Below are 17268 nucleotides of genomic sequence, written 5' to 3' on the forward strand. Positions count from 1 at the left end.
ACAGATCTGAGAACCAAAAGCCTGGGCTTCAAATCACAAACGCTCTGCATTGTTGAAGGCGATGCAGATGCAACTTACTGAATGTTGAAATCAACTTGCAGCATCGCTAATGTGATTTGGTGAGTTCAAGGCCTGCTAAACGCGTTCAGTTGTAGAGAGAAGTTTAAGCTTTTCAGATAACTATTTGGCTGACATTGGTGAAATAAGAAAAGCAGTTGAGTCGAAGTTGCTTCCTGTGACAGTCTGTCACAGTGATGACATGTTTTTCTCTCAGGTTTCTATTTATGTGAAAGACAAATGTTAAACCATTTCAGCAATAATTTATTGATTTGAAACGTTTAGGTCTGTGGTGCCGTTACTTTTTGTGTCATGAAATGAATAAAAATGGCAAAAAAATAAATAAATATTCAGAGGGGAAAGGGAAGGCACTTGATCTAGCTTCATTAACATTTTCCGCTACGTAAATCGCAAAACTTATTGGCACTTAAACTGTCATCAGAAGAAAAACTGGAAGCAGGAGACCGAAAGGGCCGACGCGTGTGAGAAAAAAACGCCTCGGATCACAGCAACAAGCGTCAACAAAGGAGGCCAAACGGTTCCTCAGTGTTGGAGCCAGAACCACCCCCAAAGACTGGGCAAAGCAACGCTTTTGGGATTTCATTTATTTATTTATTTTTCCTAGTCAAGAACCTAATAGAAGTGATTGAGCATGCTGTTTTTTGTTTTTTTTTGTCATTGATGCTAAATATGTTATAAAACGGACATTCAACACAAACATAAATATCAGATTTATACTTCGTGGCAGTTCGTTACCAGGAAAAAAAAAAGTCATCTGTTAACATCTAATTAACAATAAGTTATATTATTGCTTATAAAACATAAGCTCTTCTGAAATGCTGCTTGTATGAAAGAAATTTACAGTTTGTAAATGTTTTGTTTGAAGCGATAGGGAGACAGCAGAACTAACACGTAAGCACCGAGTTGAAGCCGAGACACTTTCTGTGGAAAATGTCTTTATTTTTCACTGATACTGATACAGTCAACAGGTTAGCACTATGTTTAATCAGCTGTCTGATGAAGAAAAAAAAAAAAAAATCACAACACGTGACGCGAGTACTGTTTATTTTTAACACAAAATAAAGGAGTCTTTAAACCATTTTCTAAAAAATATTCATGAATCTGAAATCAACAGTTTCCTTATTCTTGCATTAATGAGACAAACTGTGAAAACTTTCGAAAGCTACTACTACTTCCAAGGACTACCCAAAAGAAACTCGCATGGTTCTACAAATCACCAACGTCTCACCCGCAACAAATGGACTTGCAGTATGTGAGGTTATTAGTTTTAGAAACACAAAACTACTTGTGTTGTATTTTTCTTCAGCAACAACCACATTAGTGGACCAAACCAACACATTAGCTGGTCACACCTTCCTGTAAATTTTGTGCTTTTGTTCGATCAGTCTTTCTTCGTAAAATTAGTCCGCGACGGAGAAGAAAAGACTTGTGTTTATGCTCTTTATTTGAATCTGTGTGAGTCTGTGCCTCTTTGTGGAAATGCTTGATCCCCAGAAAAGGCCTGGGCTTGTAAACAGCGGGGCTTTCTATTTGGGGAGGAGCGGACATCAGCAGGAATCTGATTCTGTTTTGTTGGGAGCTTTTCTTTTTTTTTTTTTTTTTTTACTTCTGCTGCAGAGAAACCAACACATATTTACTCACAGGCGCACACACACTGAACGGCATGCACACAGACGCAACACAACCCCAGTCTGAGGGCACTGCTGTAATTGGAAGTCTGATTACTCTAGAATAGTCCGTGTAGGAGGGAAAGAGGTGGTTGCCACGGGAAAAAAAAAAAAAAGTTATTCTTTGAGCCGAAGGATGGAAAATGTTGCATCAGTGAAGTTGAAGGAAGGGACTGATACTCGGAAATGGAGTGTGCCCAACACAGGAGTAGGCATGTTCCCACATTGTGATCTCGGAGCTCAACGATGACCTTGTGCTTTTTATCTGTGGTCTGACATCCAATCATCCTTTGCTTATCTGTCTCCTGCCTTCCCTTATACATCTTTTCATCTTCCCATCCCTTTCCATTTCCTCCTCCCCATCTTCTGATTCATCTCTGTTTTTCCCTTATCGGTCCATCTGTCCTGGTTCTCATCTCCCAGCTCTGCGTTCTTGTCCCTTGCCATATTTTAGCTCGCGCGCGCATCTCGCTCATTCCTCCCTGCGCCCAGCAGGAAGCCAGTAGGGGATTGATCTGATTGATTGGACGTACTGGCAATGTGTGACAGGTGCCAGGAGGTCAGATGAGTCAGTGCAGACAGACTTGTTTCCTGCTGGACGAGACGCAGTCCCTGGTTTGATCGTCAAGTGTCAGAGCAGCACTCATAGTAAGCAGTTTGCCAAAAGAAACCAAAAAAAAAAAAAACAACACAAAAAAAACCATTTGCTTAGAAGTTTCTGTGCACGCATAGATTACATTTGGGTTTGAGATGTGTCTCTGTTCATGTGCAGCAGAGGTCAAGAAAAAAAAACTCTTGAAACGAAATAGTAGTTTTAGCCTTAACCACATCTGCAGTGTAGGACCAGCATTCCCCAATCATGTGCTTCTTTGTATTGTTCTTGCGGTTAAAAACCTTTTTGTAATTTGTGGGATTTTATGCGATAGACAGTGTTGGATCATTTTCAATTGGAAGCAAAAGGAACCAAATAAATAACTAAAAAAAATAATAAAGCAGTCACCTCAATGTAATAGTCTGTTTGTAATTTAATCTCTCCATAAACGCAGCTTTCCAGCTGGTGGCAGTATCATGCTGTGGGGATGTTTTTCTCTGTCGAAGACGGGTAAAGCTGCTCATTGTTGATGGGAAGATGAATTGAGGCGAAATTAAGGACAATTCTGTGTGAAACACTGTTTGACTGGGGTTGAGGAAAAAAACAAACTTGCGGTTGTGCTAATACTTTTAAATACTGCTTTGATATCAGTTGTGATGAATTTAATTTCCCCCCTCTGTTTCTTGTGTGACACTATAATGCACCTAATATGTCCACTAGAATAGTATTTTTACACACAAAAATGTTTTTTTTTTTTTATAGTATTTTGACAACGTGTTGTACATCCCTACCTGTGAGGCTTTAAGACTTTGGGAGAGGTATATTCAACAGAATAACAATCCTAAACAGAATTACAGTGAAATGGTTGAGATTAAAGCTAATTTATATGCTAGTCTGTCCTATTCAGTCTATTCAGAGCATAGATTTAAAATCCAGTGACTTTCTGAGTGGCAGATTTTTATTTGTTTATCTCAATTCCTCTTCTGTCCACTCCATGATTATGCACTACTTTGTCTTGGTCTAAGATTTGTGGATGTATGAAGGCCATAAATACAGATAAATACTTTTTTTAAGCCAATGGATTGAATCCAAGATTATAAAAAATGAAACGCATGCCTACGCTTTGCAAGATATTACAGATGCAAGTACTGCAGAAGGCCTTTTGTGATTTCACTTGCTTTCTCTATCCATATCATTTGTTCACTTTGTAGCTACTCCAAAAACACTGCAGAGATGTTGCTGTATTCTGGAGTTATTATAGCAGTTAACTCAACCATCCATGTGTGCACTTCCTATTTTTGGAGATATTTTTAAAATGTAGAGAAACGTCCCATTCAGAAAGGTTCTATTTCCGTCTGCACATCTGACACATGCACAGCACTTCTTGCAGTACCTGTCTCAGTCCAAAGTGCTGACTTCAGCTAGACTGCCAGACTCCTGTGGAGAGAACAGACCTGCCGCTCCTCCATGCACACACACACACAGACACGCGCACGCACACACACTCTTTCTGTAAGGTGGGTAGGCAAAGTCAGAAGTTAAAATGCTGTCTTTACATATCGTGGTTTAAAAAAAAAAATCTGCACATTGTTCTTTATTTATGATCGAAGATGGAGAAACCAGGTTTTTTTTTACATCTTATTTTACATTAGTAGCTTAAACGTCTATACTCCCAGTGAGAGAGACCCTCCATTATGACCCAGACCTGAGCAAACAAAGATCTTAAGATAGCTTTTCAAGATTTAATATGGACAGTAAATATGTTGGTAATTAAAATAATTGTGCTTCTACTTGATTTATATGGGTAGTTACGATTTAACCAAGAGAACAGGCATGGCGGAGAAGGCACTTTCAATGCGAAGTCTGAGAAGTTGAGCTGGAGACGCTGGCCTCATGTTTGGTCAGTAATGCGACATTGTCTTTATTCTGTTCTTAAAGAAGTCCAGTTTTGTTGGGTTGTCTATTGAGTATTCCACTTTTAAATATTTATAGGTAACAGAAAGCAGTTTTTTGTATAAATACACACGTTATGATTTGGAAATAGCAGTTACTACATTGTCATGTTACCAGTTTAAAAAACAAACACAAAAAAGTAAACAATTCAAGTTTGAGCGAAGAGTAACCTGCCATTTTTCTGAAAATGGCATCTCAATAAAATAATTTCTAAGAGGAAAGTGGAGTGAGACGAGCGACTGTAATTTAACTGGGGTATACCTTAAAAAGCTGAGCAAAAACCTGAGAGCTTTGACAAACCATCATCTAAACACAGTGAATAAGGCTATTGCAGCATCAACCACTCACATTTTAAGTGATTGGGCTTGTTGCTCGCACTATAATCTTCTTCATTTTTATGTCCTAAATCAAGAAATATGGAGACAAAAGTAAAAAAAAAAAAAGTGAGCACCAGGGAAAACCTAGGAACATCACGCTCTGCTACGACTGCATAGCAAAATGTTCACCCAAGAAACAAGCAGTGATAGAGAAATCTCCTGCTTGAATTTGAGTGAATAAACACAGATTTATGAATATTTGACAAGTGAGGAGTAGGAAGAAATGCTGTCTGAGAGTTGTTGGATGGAGACCTAATAGACCAGCATCCTACCAAGATATTTAAAAACACTATGTGGCATTCTAACCTGCCTATACTTCACAGAAGAGGGAAATTTCTGTTTATGGAAAAAACTGCAATTCTGGCAGCATCCATTACTTTTTGCTCTTGTTCTGACCAGCTTTACTACTTTGCACAAGATTGTGAACTATTTTTTCCCCCAATCCTAGAAGAAGCTACTTTAAATGAGCAATCCATGCAATTATTGTTGACAGAATCACTTCTCTTCCCATAACGAGTTCATGTTTTTGTTGAATTAAAGTAACATTGCTGTGAAAGCAATGAGGACACATGCATTCAATTATCAACCAACCAATCAACTTTATTTGTATAGCACTTTTCGGCAACAAGGTGCTTTACATAATAAAAATACTAAACTACAGAGTCTTAGATTGCACAGCCAACAATTGAAATGTTTTGTCTGGAGGCATTATTACACATCAGAATGTCCATCAATGTTTCAAAATAAATTCTAAACAGGTTTGTCTTAAGTCTGGACTTAAAGGAACTCGGTGTTTCAGCTTCTTTGCAGTTTTCAGGAGGTTTGTTCCAGATTTGTGGTGCATAGAAGCTGAATGCTGCCGTTATCAAACTTCATGTTTGAAACCACAGCTCCCCTTTGTGACCTGGGTGTTACCCCCTCCTCTTGTGTCTGCTACAGTTAAATTCAATTATATATTAAACCGAAAAGACAATACAGACAATAATACAAAAGCAGAGTGAAGGAGAAATCCAATCGCTGTATCTTTATAAAATATTTTTGTCATATTGATTTAGACGTATGATGGACTTGGAATAAGATCCAGGTTTCTACAGTATGTAGGTGTTTTAAACTAGTTGGACTGAGCGTCACCTCAAGCAATTAACTTCAACGTGTGAACCGATACAGATATGCGGTTTCCGCCATCAGATGTAATCTGGCGCTTCTGTTTCTACTTGAAATCGACTTTGTGTGCATGTTTCCCGCGTTCTCGTGGCTTTTGCTCGTGTTACCCTTCCTGCAAACCGACACCGTTGCTGTTCCTTTTTCTAATGCACGTCTGTGTGTCTTATTATCAGCAAATTATAAGCGGTTCCAGGCTGAGCGCCATTATTCGCTGGAGAAAGCTTCTCTACCCCAGGCTCGCTTCGGGACTGTGCAACAATTTTTTAAAGGGTGCAGGTTAGAGCTGTCCTAAATTTTCCAGCTAAATTTGACACTCCAAGACGTGCATCCTTTAAGGCATATTTTAATGGGAGGATGTAAATTTTCTTGGGACAGCTGTTTTGTGGGTGCTATGAATGATTCATTAGCATGCCCACAGAGAAGCTTTACTTTGGAGTAGGTCAGAAAAACCCCCCAAAAATCTGAACATTAATCACACCTTTTAATCTAAAATACAGGCTAAAAAGCCAGTATAGCTGGTGGAGTTCAGTCAATTGCATACATAGTCCAATGCTTACTGGCGAGCATGGAGCTCACACAAGCATGTGTTGGAGGCCAACACATGAATACACATGAGCTTAAGTCGGCGACTTCAAAGGGCCCGTGCTGCTGCGCCGCGAGCCGTGAACAAAAGCACGGAGAAGCAGAGGGCAGCTTTAATTTTAAAGCATGCGCTAATGAGGTTTGGAGAGAAAAAGTGAGTGTCGCGATATTTGGGGCTCCATGAAAATTATCTTAGTAACAAATCACTGGCAGGTATTCGTGAGAGGGTGAATGCAGGGGAAGGCTTTTAACGGAGGAACGCTCGCTAAGCCGGAGGGAGAAATTAATTTCCCACCGTGTGGATTTGTCGGGCACATAAACCCTCGTGTGTAGTCCAACGACACCGAATATTGTGCTAAGATTAATAATTGACATTGAGTTCGGGTCTCTTAGTAGCAGAGACACACTTGGCATAATCAGACGGAGACAATGCTGCATTGTGAAAGGAGGAATCATTAAAGGCAGAGACTCTGAATTCAACCTGCTTTTGTTCTTGGAGTTACAAGGTCTTATTTCACACTGTAACAAACATAAAAAAAAAAATAAAAAAAAACTTGTTCCGTCGGCATAAAGACATGTAGATTTAACAATACCATTATTTCCCATCTCACTCGGCAGGGGGGCCACATTAGCATCTCCGTGTGCTCAAGCGCCAACGCCAGCATTAAATGCATTACAAAATATGTGGATGTAACGGTGAGGGTGTGTGGTACTTATGCAGCTTTTATTAGAGGTTCTTCACAGATGATGAAAAGTTATATTGGTACAAGTGGCCAACAGGAGCGAGAAACCAGCTTTAAAATGCAGGAGTTGCAGCTAAAAAAAAAAAAAAAGCACACAAAAATAGATAAGCAGACGATAAAAGGTAATAAATCCACATACACGACAACAGCAGTCGCCTGCACAATGCAAAGGAGCAGCGCAGCACCCCATAAAAAAAATCTGTAAAGCTTTGAAAACGAAAATGAGTGCATGAAGCCAATGGAACGTCATCAACCCGCTTTCTTGCATTAATGTGCTGCCAGAGTTGCAAAAAAATCTAGCATAACTGAAGACTCATAAATGGGTATTGACTATGTTGCTGTTGCAAAATACATCCTTATTTTTTTTCCAATTCATAAAGTCATCGACAGAAGCGGCTCCGGTAAAAAGAAATAAAAAAAAAAATCAAACCCCCGAGAATGATGTTTAATAGGGTGATTAGGATTTTAGACAGAAAGCCTATCGGGTCGATATGATGTCTTGTTAAGAAATTAAATAACATGAATTTTGACAAACTGTGGAACCTAATAGACAAATTATTTTCATAAAAAAAACAATCTATATCTGCTAATTATATCTCTTTTTGAAACTCTAAGCAAGTCACAGAGTCTTTTTTTATATTGTTTTGGAGGTGTGGATTACTTTGGGTTTTTAGCAACCACTGATGTGGATGTCGTAGCAACACCCACATCAGGTATCCAAGAAACGATGTGTTCAGTACCTACTTTCCCCACTATGTCTCGCGTTAAATGTTCAAGCATCTGCTGCTGACATCCATTGGACATCCGCTGATGTTCGTTGCCATCCTGCAACTGATGGGGAAACTTGGACATAATGTTCTAAAAATGGTCTGATCATGATCTACAGTCGAGTAGTCACTTCTTTATTAGCATTCCTCAAAGGCCGCAGGGATTTCTAAGAAACTTGATAAACTGAAAGCGAGAATAAAATGGAGGGAAAATAAACCCTTCCTGCGCTGTTTTTTTTTTTTCCCCTTCCCCCATTGTGTTTGTCTCTGTTGGGTTAGAGATGAAATGTTGCCGAGAGAAGAGTGCGTGGGAGGAAGGCAGATTAATTAAACGCTGAGACAGCAGAGTTTCACGTCCTCCAAGAGAGAGAGAATTCAATCTGAAGGCAGAATGCCTTTAATTGCCAACTACAAGGATTTCGTTTGGAGAGGTGTTGAACACACTTAGCATGTTTATCTTTACAGCTTGTAAAGTCGAGTCTTATTTTAGAAGAAGAGGAATCGTGAAAGATTATGACTCTATGCAGTGGGCAGTCATTAAATATGATTGCCTCTTTTATGATGCAGGAGCATCAATTTTGGACCCACCTCCACTAGAGCACCACTGTCCTCCTATTTAGACTGTCATTGATTGGGATTGTATTCTTTAATTAACTTTTTTTTTTTTTTTAGAACTCTGTTGAAGGCACTGGATTAAATTTTGCTTTATCTGTTGGAATGAAGTGTAATAAACCACATTTTTACAGTTTGTATTTGTGATTAATTTTTAAAACTGTGATATTTCCCTTCTTCTTCACAATGGTGCAACTTTGTAGCCCATTCTGCGTATTGCCTTTGCTTATTTAGTATTCTACATTCCACCGCACGGACCAAATTTTGATGTGGCAATTATAAGCAACGGTAGGAAAAAAAAAAAAAAGTCTCGCTATTACTCTCTGGTCTATTTAGAAACATTTAGCATGTGCTTTAAAAATGTTTCTAACTTAGAAATAAGAAGCAGGAATGATTAAGTCTGTTAACATAGGTTAGAAGCTGTGGATATTTTTTTTTTTCTTAGTATTTGTAGAACTGGTGCATTTTTCAAAAAGTAATTTGTGAAGTCAGGAAACAAGGCGACCTCAACCAGCCGCAGCTTTCTTTTTACCTTAAGCCGACCCCTTCATGGAGGCTGCTGGTGACCCGCCGGGCAGCTCATTCCCTTCGTGTCAAGTGAACATCGAATTTTTATTCAGCCCTTTAAATATAAGCGCATCGCGAATGGGGATTTTTCAGCAAAGCTGATTTATCCTGCAATAACAGCTTTATTTGAAGTAAATGAAGAGGAATTTTGAATAAGCTCACATTAGTTTGCCCAGCGTGTGATGTTATGCCATCAACTGATAATAAATGATTCAATTTGTGCACAATCACCCACAGCATGAGCCTTCATTTATTGAGAAGACAACTACTGCTTTGGGTTAAAACTAAAAATCGATTCAGCCAGTGTCTCTAATTGATTGCTCTAAATATGACTGATTGAGATTTAATCCAATGACAGCATGCTGGCTGACAAATAGTGTGTTTACCTCTCGCGTTATTGGAATATCTCATGCCTTTGGCCATCGTTCTTCATATGGGAAAGAGTTAGGCTTGGGAGGGGGAAACAAAAAGATTCCGATTACACTGTGTACACAAACTTAACATTTTAAACCAATGCTGTGCTAAAAAAAAATATCATGGAAAATTAAATGCATGCATCTTTTTTTGATTGGTAACAGCTTTTCACCACCCACAAGCAACCTTAAAAAAATGACTGATTCTTGTTCTCCATATTTTTAATTTTGAACCAATCCTGTGATGCCTAGCATCTTTTATGAGTAGCTGACATTCAGATTTAAGAAGCTGCTCTCTGGCAAAGTTGACCTGAAACTTTTGTGTGTGTGTGTGTGTGTGTGTGTGTGTGTGTGTGTGTGTGTGTGTGTGTGTGGTTTGTTCGAACAAACTCACTTCAGATGGCTGCTGGGGTTGATAACACAAAATAATTATTTGATCACTTATATTCAGATGTTTTTCATGCAAAGCTGTCATTGTTAAAAATGGTTATAAATAAATGTTGAAATATGATGTAACCTATTTTATAACAAGTTTTATTTGTGGAGGAATATTTTTTTAGAGACTCAAAGATTTATAGTTAAACAACCAATATAATCTCAATAAAGATAAAATATAATAGTATTTTTTGCGATTTTCTAAAAGTGAATTCTGAAATCATTGTTGGATTCAAAATGACTGTCAGTGCATTACTCTGTAAACGTTGCCTTAATGTATCATGTCACACGAACACTCATTGCAAGAATTTGAAAAATAGACTTGAAGAACCATGAAGCCAGTAGCTAGTGGGTCCGAATTCTCATAATTTCTGGGAAAAACACAATAGTAACGGCAAAAGCAATTTTTACTTAAAAGCATGGCTTCATCAAATGAGGATATTTGTTGACAGAGACTAAGTCATGCCAAGACACGATTTAAGGTTTAAGGTGTTTTTTTTAAGGGAAAAAATGTCAAAACCACCTTTAGACGTTCAAATCCCTGTTCTGCCTGAGTGAAACGCTCCGAGACAATCTACTTAGAAAATACAGAGATGCTTTTTCATTCCGAGTTGAGCCTCATGTTGGGTTGGGCGTTTGGTGTTTGTGGGAGGGGTTGGATGATGGGGCGTCTGTGCAGCTTTTGTCACTTTTGTAATTAGCCTTGAGAGGCTTTTAATTTGAGGCTAATGAGAATTTGTTTTAGCAGTCATGCACTCTGGTGTGTGTGCCTGCCTGGGTATCAATGTGACTGTATGTTGATTAAGGATTGCGATATAGTGAAAGCGACAGACTGTACAGATGTTCGATAAATGGGCTGGAACAGGCAGGGAGATATCAGTCACCCTCGCTTTCTGCACTCACACAGGGAGGCAAGACGATAAAATAAAAGGAACATGAAGACAAATGCATTTTGTCTTCTGTGGAAAACAATTCCTTCTCCTTTCTTTGATTGGAGCTAACAGTGTAATTCAGCAAAGCCAATTACAAGGTTTGAAGCTTTAACATATAAAGTCTGGATTAGTGTTGGACTGATGTGTGTGTGTGCGTGCGTGCGTGCGTGCGTGCGTGCGCGCGTGCATGGAGGCGTGCTTCTGAAACCGAGGCAAAAAAGGACAGGGAAAATTAACAAACTAGCAAAGTAATGCTGCACATTGTGAATAAAATAATTACACTGAGCAAAATGCAAATGAGCTGATTATCAGTTTGGCATTGGCAAAGATTTTTCCAGATGTGTTTGCTCCAAGGAGGACAGGAATCACGATGCGAACTCTTGTATGTTTCACCTTTATTGACGACTGATTCCTTTCCCCCGCCCCCATGCAAACAGTGGCTTACATTTATTGGTTTTAAGCTGATTTTTGTGAGTCTCCGCCCGTTTTCCTTCTGTCAGTACTGCGATACCTTCATTGCTTTTTCTGCTTTCTGCACCTCCTGCCATTCTAACCATCCACTGTTGAGACGTCGACAATGAGGGCTTTCAACCAAGTTTAGAACTAACAAACTGCACGATGCGTCCAGACAGGATTGACCGACGAGTGTGTAACGAAGAGCAGAATCTGGTGATTGTAAAGTGAAAAGTGGATTTTGTGTTTTTGTTTTTTTTTTTTTGTCCTAGGTGGTGTGTGTATTGCCCAGTCTTTAAAGATCCCAAGGGAGCCAAGAGTGGGGGAGTTTGATAAGATCATCAGGCGACTAATGGAGACTTCCAATGCCAGGGCCATCATCATGTTTGCCAACGAAGACGACATACGGTTTGTACTTCGCAATTTTGAAAATTCTTTTCAAAATTCCCCAAGTTTTGAACTTTTGTTTTTCTTTTCACAAATCTGGTTTTTGTTTTTGTTTTTTCCTTTTTGGAAAAGTGGCCAAAATGAAATGTCTCAAGCCATACAAGATAAACACTTATAATTTAAAGACACAGAACAACTGTTGCATCAGTCAAAATAGAAGGAACAAGGACTTTCACGTGACTGCGATTGGGTTAGATTGACGTATTTAACCTCGCCATGTCACATTTATTAAGTAGGGAGACGATTGTCTTCCTCTTACACCGCATAACACTATCAGCAGCGTTAGAACTGCAGTACAAGCCATAATTTTAATTGTCATCTTCTTTTAATAGGCGAGTTCTTGATGCTGCTAAAAGAAGCAACCAGACTGGTCACTTCTTGTGGGTTGGATCAGACAGCTGGGGGTCCAAGAGCTCTCCAGTGACTGGCCAAGAGATGGTTGCCGAGGGAGCCATCACCATCCTACCCAAACGAGTGTCTGTGGATGGTAAGAGTTTAATTTGCACGTGTCAAGTTCTGAAAAATCATAAAAGGTGGATCGGTGCAACGTCATACATCTGGCCTCAACTGCTTCTCATCGGAAATCCCTGGAGGGTGAAATTGTAACAAAAGCCTTAGAAGAGATTTGGTAACTTAAATAATCAAAGACTTTTCTTAAATATGTTGGCCTTTAATATATTAAAGAATAGAGGATGAAATAGTTTGGCACAAACATTTAAAAATATTTAATAAAAATGCAAATAAATAGCAATATAACCAAAAATCCAGCTATGGATGCTGTGCAAAGCTGTAACTTTTTGCAACATGAAGTTAAAATGTCTCTAAGGCAGCAGATTTAATCCCACTTTTTCTTCATGTGTTTGCTATGAATATCATCTAATGTTCTTTCCAACCCTTAAAAATTTGAATATGCAAGTTTTAAAAGATGAAGTAACATATTTAAAGGTTACTTCATCTATCATCTGGCCTTGAAATAATGAAAATGGTTGGTGTGGCTTTCTTCAACTATAAAACAAGGGGCTTTGCTTTGACCCAAGCATTTCATTAAGCAATAGCAGCAGCAGATAAAATATTGGGTTGTAACTTGTATGAGAAGCCTATAGGAAGAAAGTGTGATTGTATTAATCATTGATGTTCGCTTTTTTAAAAGCTCAGGTGTCACTTTCCAAGAAGTCAAAAAGCAACTTGACATTTATAAGGTGCATCAGAAACAAGACAACAGAAAATGTAAAAAAAAAAGATTTTTGTCGTTTTTATTGAAACGATTCATTAGATTTACAGTTCTTCTTAACTGATTGGATTCAATCTTTAGACAAAGTTCTCCTTTACTGAATGTTGTCTCCTAGTTCTCACAAAACAATGTAAGAAAAATGCAAATTAAACAGCATTCATCAAAAAAAAAACGAACTCTGTCTCAAAGAATAATCCACGCATTTTGGCAAGGAAATTTTGTTAGCGTGTGAGGATTTTTTTTTTTTTTTTTTTTTCCTCCCCCTTCGTGGTTTTTGACAGAAGGGATGCTTATGTTACCGTTTTTGAGCACATCTGCCATCACAGTAGGAGGCGGGTGATCCCACATGACGTGCTTCCCGTCGAGTTGCACATGGAGCGAACCCACTGTTCTCCCAGCAGTCTGCCTATCTGTAAAGCTGAACAGGTACGCACCGAATCCACATCTGTGACAGCAGATGAGATCAATCAAGGCAGCGCTTGTCAGCTTGTACGCCGAGTCACACATGGCACAGGGTGTCTCAGTCAACTTGATCGTTTCTCACTGAGCGTTGGATGTTGCGACATGTACTGTTGCAGTTTAACCTCAGCATGTTGTGTTGGAGGATCGACTTAAATTGCCTTATTCGTTTCAGCCTCCGTGTGAACAACGTCCTGGTTTTTTTTTTTTCTTAAAGTGATCTGGTCATCCTATCCTACCATATGCCATCTGCTTTTTTCCATTCATTTGTGTTTGGAAAGCTTTTACTATTTCCCATCTTCTGTTTTATTAAATTGAAGGAAGGAGATCACCAAAATCGCATTATAAATCACATAGTGGCTATTAATTTTTTTTTTTTTTCCCCATGTCTAAATGTGTTTTACTGCTGAGAATAATTTTAACATTTCTGGTAAGCTCGGTACAAGTTCTGAGCCCCATCAGATGCTGATTTATTAAAGCCCCACCCCTTTTCGTCAGTGATGGCGATTCAGTCTCCGCTCTTCGAATCCTGTTTGTGCTGCTTTAACTTTCGGCCTCTCTGTCTTCTGTGCAGCATTTGACCGGTATTTCCGCAGCCGATCTCTGTCCAACAACCGAAGAAACGTTTGGTTTGCCGAGTTCTGGGAGGAAAACTTCGACTGCAGGCTCGGGATGCACGGCAAACGGACCAGCGCGCAGAAAAAATGCACAGGTAAGACTTGTGTTTTTGCTATTATGTGGTTTTATTTTAGAGGAGACTCACCAAGATAGTATCAGAAAAAAAAATCTGGTTCATAGCAATTCACACTTTATGAAAACAGGTTAACGTCTTCCAATACTGAAAGGATTTCCCTGAATGAGTCCCTTTCTATTGTACATCGACAGTCATGAGAGCCTGAACAAAACGCAACATCTACGGAATGCAAATAACCAAATGTATCAAGAAAAGGAAATACCTTGTTGAAATGAATGCTTGAAATGACAGCAACATAATATTTCTTGTACCTCCGTGTTTACACAGTACATGTTTCCTTGTCTGTGTTGGAATCTCCTGCTGTTATGCGTTTGCGCTGTTTGTGTGAAACAAGTTTGAGCCTTTAAGCTTTATTGTCAGTTCACCAAACGAAAGAAGTGAGCCAGGAGCGGATGAGGCGTCACACTGGGACACGACCAGTTGGTGTGATCTCTGCACTTTCGTCTCCGGCTGATTGGGCCTGCATGTTCTTAAGTGTGACACACTGCGTACTCCCTGACTGATGCCTGCCATTAATTCACATAATTAGGTTTGTAAGGTCCGCAACTCCCATTGACCGCCTATTGCTTCCCCCGTGGCATCTGTGCGCGTCGGCTTGTACGTGTCCAGGGTCCTTTAATCATGTGCTAGAGTTCATTAATTCCAAGTACTCCGACTTTCATGATGGGAACACAAACCGCTCAGCGGCCACCTCACCGCCGTTCTGACACAGATGATGGGAACCTGTTGAAAAAGGAATGATGTTGTTTTTCTGAAACAGATGAGCGATGTGAATGATGTTTTCCTCAAAACAATGGAAAAGGCGGAAGGTTTATACATTGACAAGAGATGTAATGACATAACAAAACATAAATGTCAAATGAGGATTAGAAAAGTGGAGAAACTAATGCATTTTGACAAAATTGAGGGAAAACGTATCTTACTTCACACCATATATAAAACTTTTTACACAAGACGTGTGAGAGTCCTATAAACTTGAAATTGCAGTGCTATATCATATCTAGTGCATGTTGTGGTGCCTCTGAAACAGTTACAACTTTGTCCCTCGCCTGCATCTTAAAACAAGTTCTATGGAGTTTGGTTACACAGTCAAAGAGGATTCAACTTTAAAAAGAAACAAAAACATCTTGGTGAGTGAGTGAAGCTGAAAGCAAATTGCACTCAAAGTATCAAAAGTAAAAGTTTGTAACCTTTGAGGACGTTTAATGGAATAATACACCATCTTTAGTGTTTGTATAATAATGTGTTAATACTTTTGCACATTGCGAATTACAAATGACGGGTTCTGCAAGGAAGGTATTTAAAAGTGGGACAGCTGAACAAGAGTCACTATTAGATATGTCCCAATTTAGGGGGTTGGTCCCAGATACAGTCCGAGCCGTTTTTTGACGTGTCCTGTTCTGACATTTATGGCATATTGCATGGAAAAGCGCAGGGTGACTTGTGTGAGGGGGTCTTTTACTCCTAAAACAATGGATTTTGAGACACTGCCCTCTGTTGCATAATCCGTTTTATTACATGAACTAGACTGTGTGGTTGCTCAGTGGAAAAGAGAAAGGAAATAGACACTGAACAACACTTTGTGAGGAAGAAAAGGGTAACGGTGTGTGCATGTATGAATATGTTACCTGGTAATTCCTAAGAGTTGAAGTGGGAAGAAGGGTAAGCCCTTGATGGATCAATGAGGGTCACAGCTACCCCTGGCACACCTGTTGAACAGCATAAACCTGACAGAGGCGGGAAGCCGAGGCAAAGGAGCAGCAGGCGCACAGGAAAAGACACAAGGCTCTACAAAGGCATCTAGCAGCAAGACTCCCCCTGCATGGAGCAGTGAGAACCAACCACCCAGTAGGCAGCCACAAAGCTCACAGCAGAAATCCGGGATCAGATGAAGTGAGGGCCCCGTGCAGTCCAACCCGGCAAGACAACCCAGAGGAATTAGAAAATCCTCAGGACCCACAATCAGCTCAACACCACCCTGTGGGGAAGGTGGGCCATCATCCAATAACCCAGCAACAGCAAGGGTAGAGCTCTCAGTCGAACAAACCCACACACAACCCCAACAGAGTCCCCAAGGTCATTCCCAAAACACCGGCCCCTTGCCAACATAGTACAGACACAGAGCCAGGGGCCACCATGGGGAGTCCTGCCTGCTGACAGAGGAGTCGCTCCTCTATCCCCCCACCACAGGCCAGCCCCAGGTGGGGAGCCATCGTCTCCGCTGGGAGCAGACCGCGGCAGCTCAACCAGTCATGTGTGGAGACAGTCCTTCACAGGACTGTCTCACATGCGACACTTGTGCATGTCAAGAAGCAGACCAGCGTACAGACAGGTCTTCAAACACTTGTCTACTAAAAGTCATAAACAGGAGGGCACCATTTGTTAGTGTGTACTGTGCAATATAATATCACAACACAAACATAAAAGTAAGATAAAACTTTTTCCAAAGATGCTTCTGACATGACGCATAAAGCAACAATATTCTCAAAAGTCTCATCTTAATCCTGTTGAGAATGATTTTATGAAAAGTTAGCTGAAATGATAAACTGCCACAATCTGTTGTTTTTTTTAATCAGCTTATTGATAATTCAGCTCAAATCATATTTAAATGTGATTCTAGTCAACTGTGTGCAGACAAAACTTTAAAAAACAATGTTCTCTAAAAATCTTTGTGCTTTACTTTGGACGTCATAAAATTCAGTTAACATCGTTTCATTTTAAGGATGGAGCAAAGAGCAGGCCACGTGGCATTAAACACCAAGAATATGCAGAAGCCAATAGTTTTTCTTTTGGATTAAAAAGAAAAAGTGTACATAATAGGGAAATTTTGAAAGCCATGTATAAAAATTGGGTTGTTTTTTGTGACCATCAGTGCAAAATGAGCTCCTACATCTTACTGGAGCTTTGGCCGTGGAACAAATTACCAGTGGACCAACAACAGATATCAGGAGCCGTGTTTAGTCAGTGTCTTAAATACCAATTCTTTAAAAATACTGAGATATGGACCCCGAGTTGATGCTAAGTAGCAGGTCTATTTAAAAT

The 17268-nt window shown here is 39.6% G+C and overlaps 1 protein-coding gene across 3 annotated transcripts in view; it reads left to right on the plus strand.

Annotated features, from left to right (window-relative positions):
• The window catches only part of grm8a (glutamate receptor, metabotropic 8a), a 229031-nt gene that overhangs the window by 151802 nt on the left and 59961 nt on the right, over positions 1-17268 (plus strand). For all 3 annotated transcript variants that reach the window (XM_014970995.2, XM_014971017.2, XM_014971013.2), the window contains 3 exons: positions 11608-11743; positions 12115-12269; positions 14047-14184. In XM_014970995.2, the coding sequence (XP_014826481.1) occupies positions 11608-11743; positions 12115-12269; positions 14047-14184 (429 nt within the window). The remainder of the gene's footprint in view (positions 1-11607; positions 11744-12114; positions 12270-14046; positions 14185-17268) is intronic.

The sequence above is a fragment of the Poecilia mexicana genome, unplaced genomic scaffold (assembly GCF_051168715.1).
Source record: "Poecilia mexicana isolate PSO_F unplaced genomic scaffold, ASM5116871v1 scaffold_23, whole genome shotgun sequence".
Lineage (NCBI taxonomy): Eukaryota > Metazoa > Chordata > Actinopteri > Cyprinodontiformes > Poeciliidae > Poecilia > Poecilia mexicana.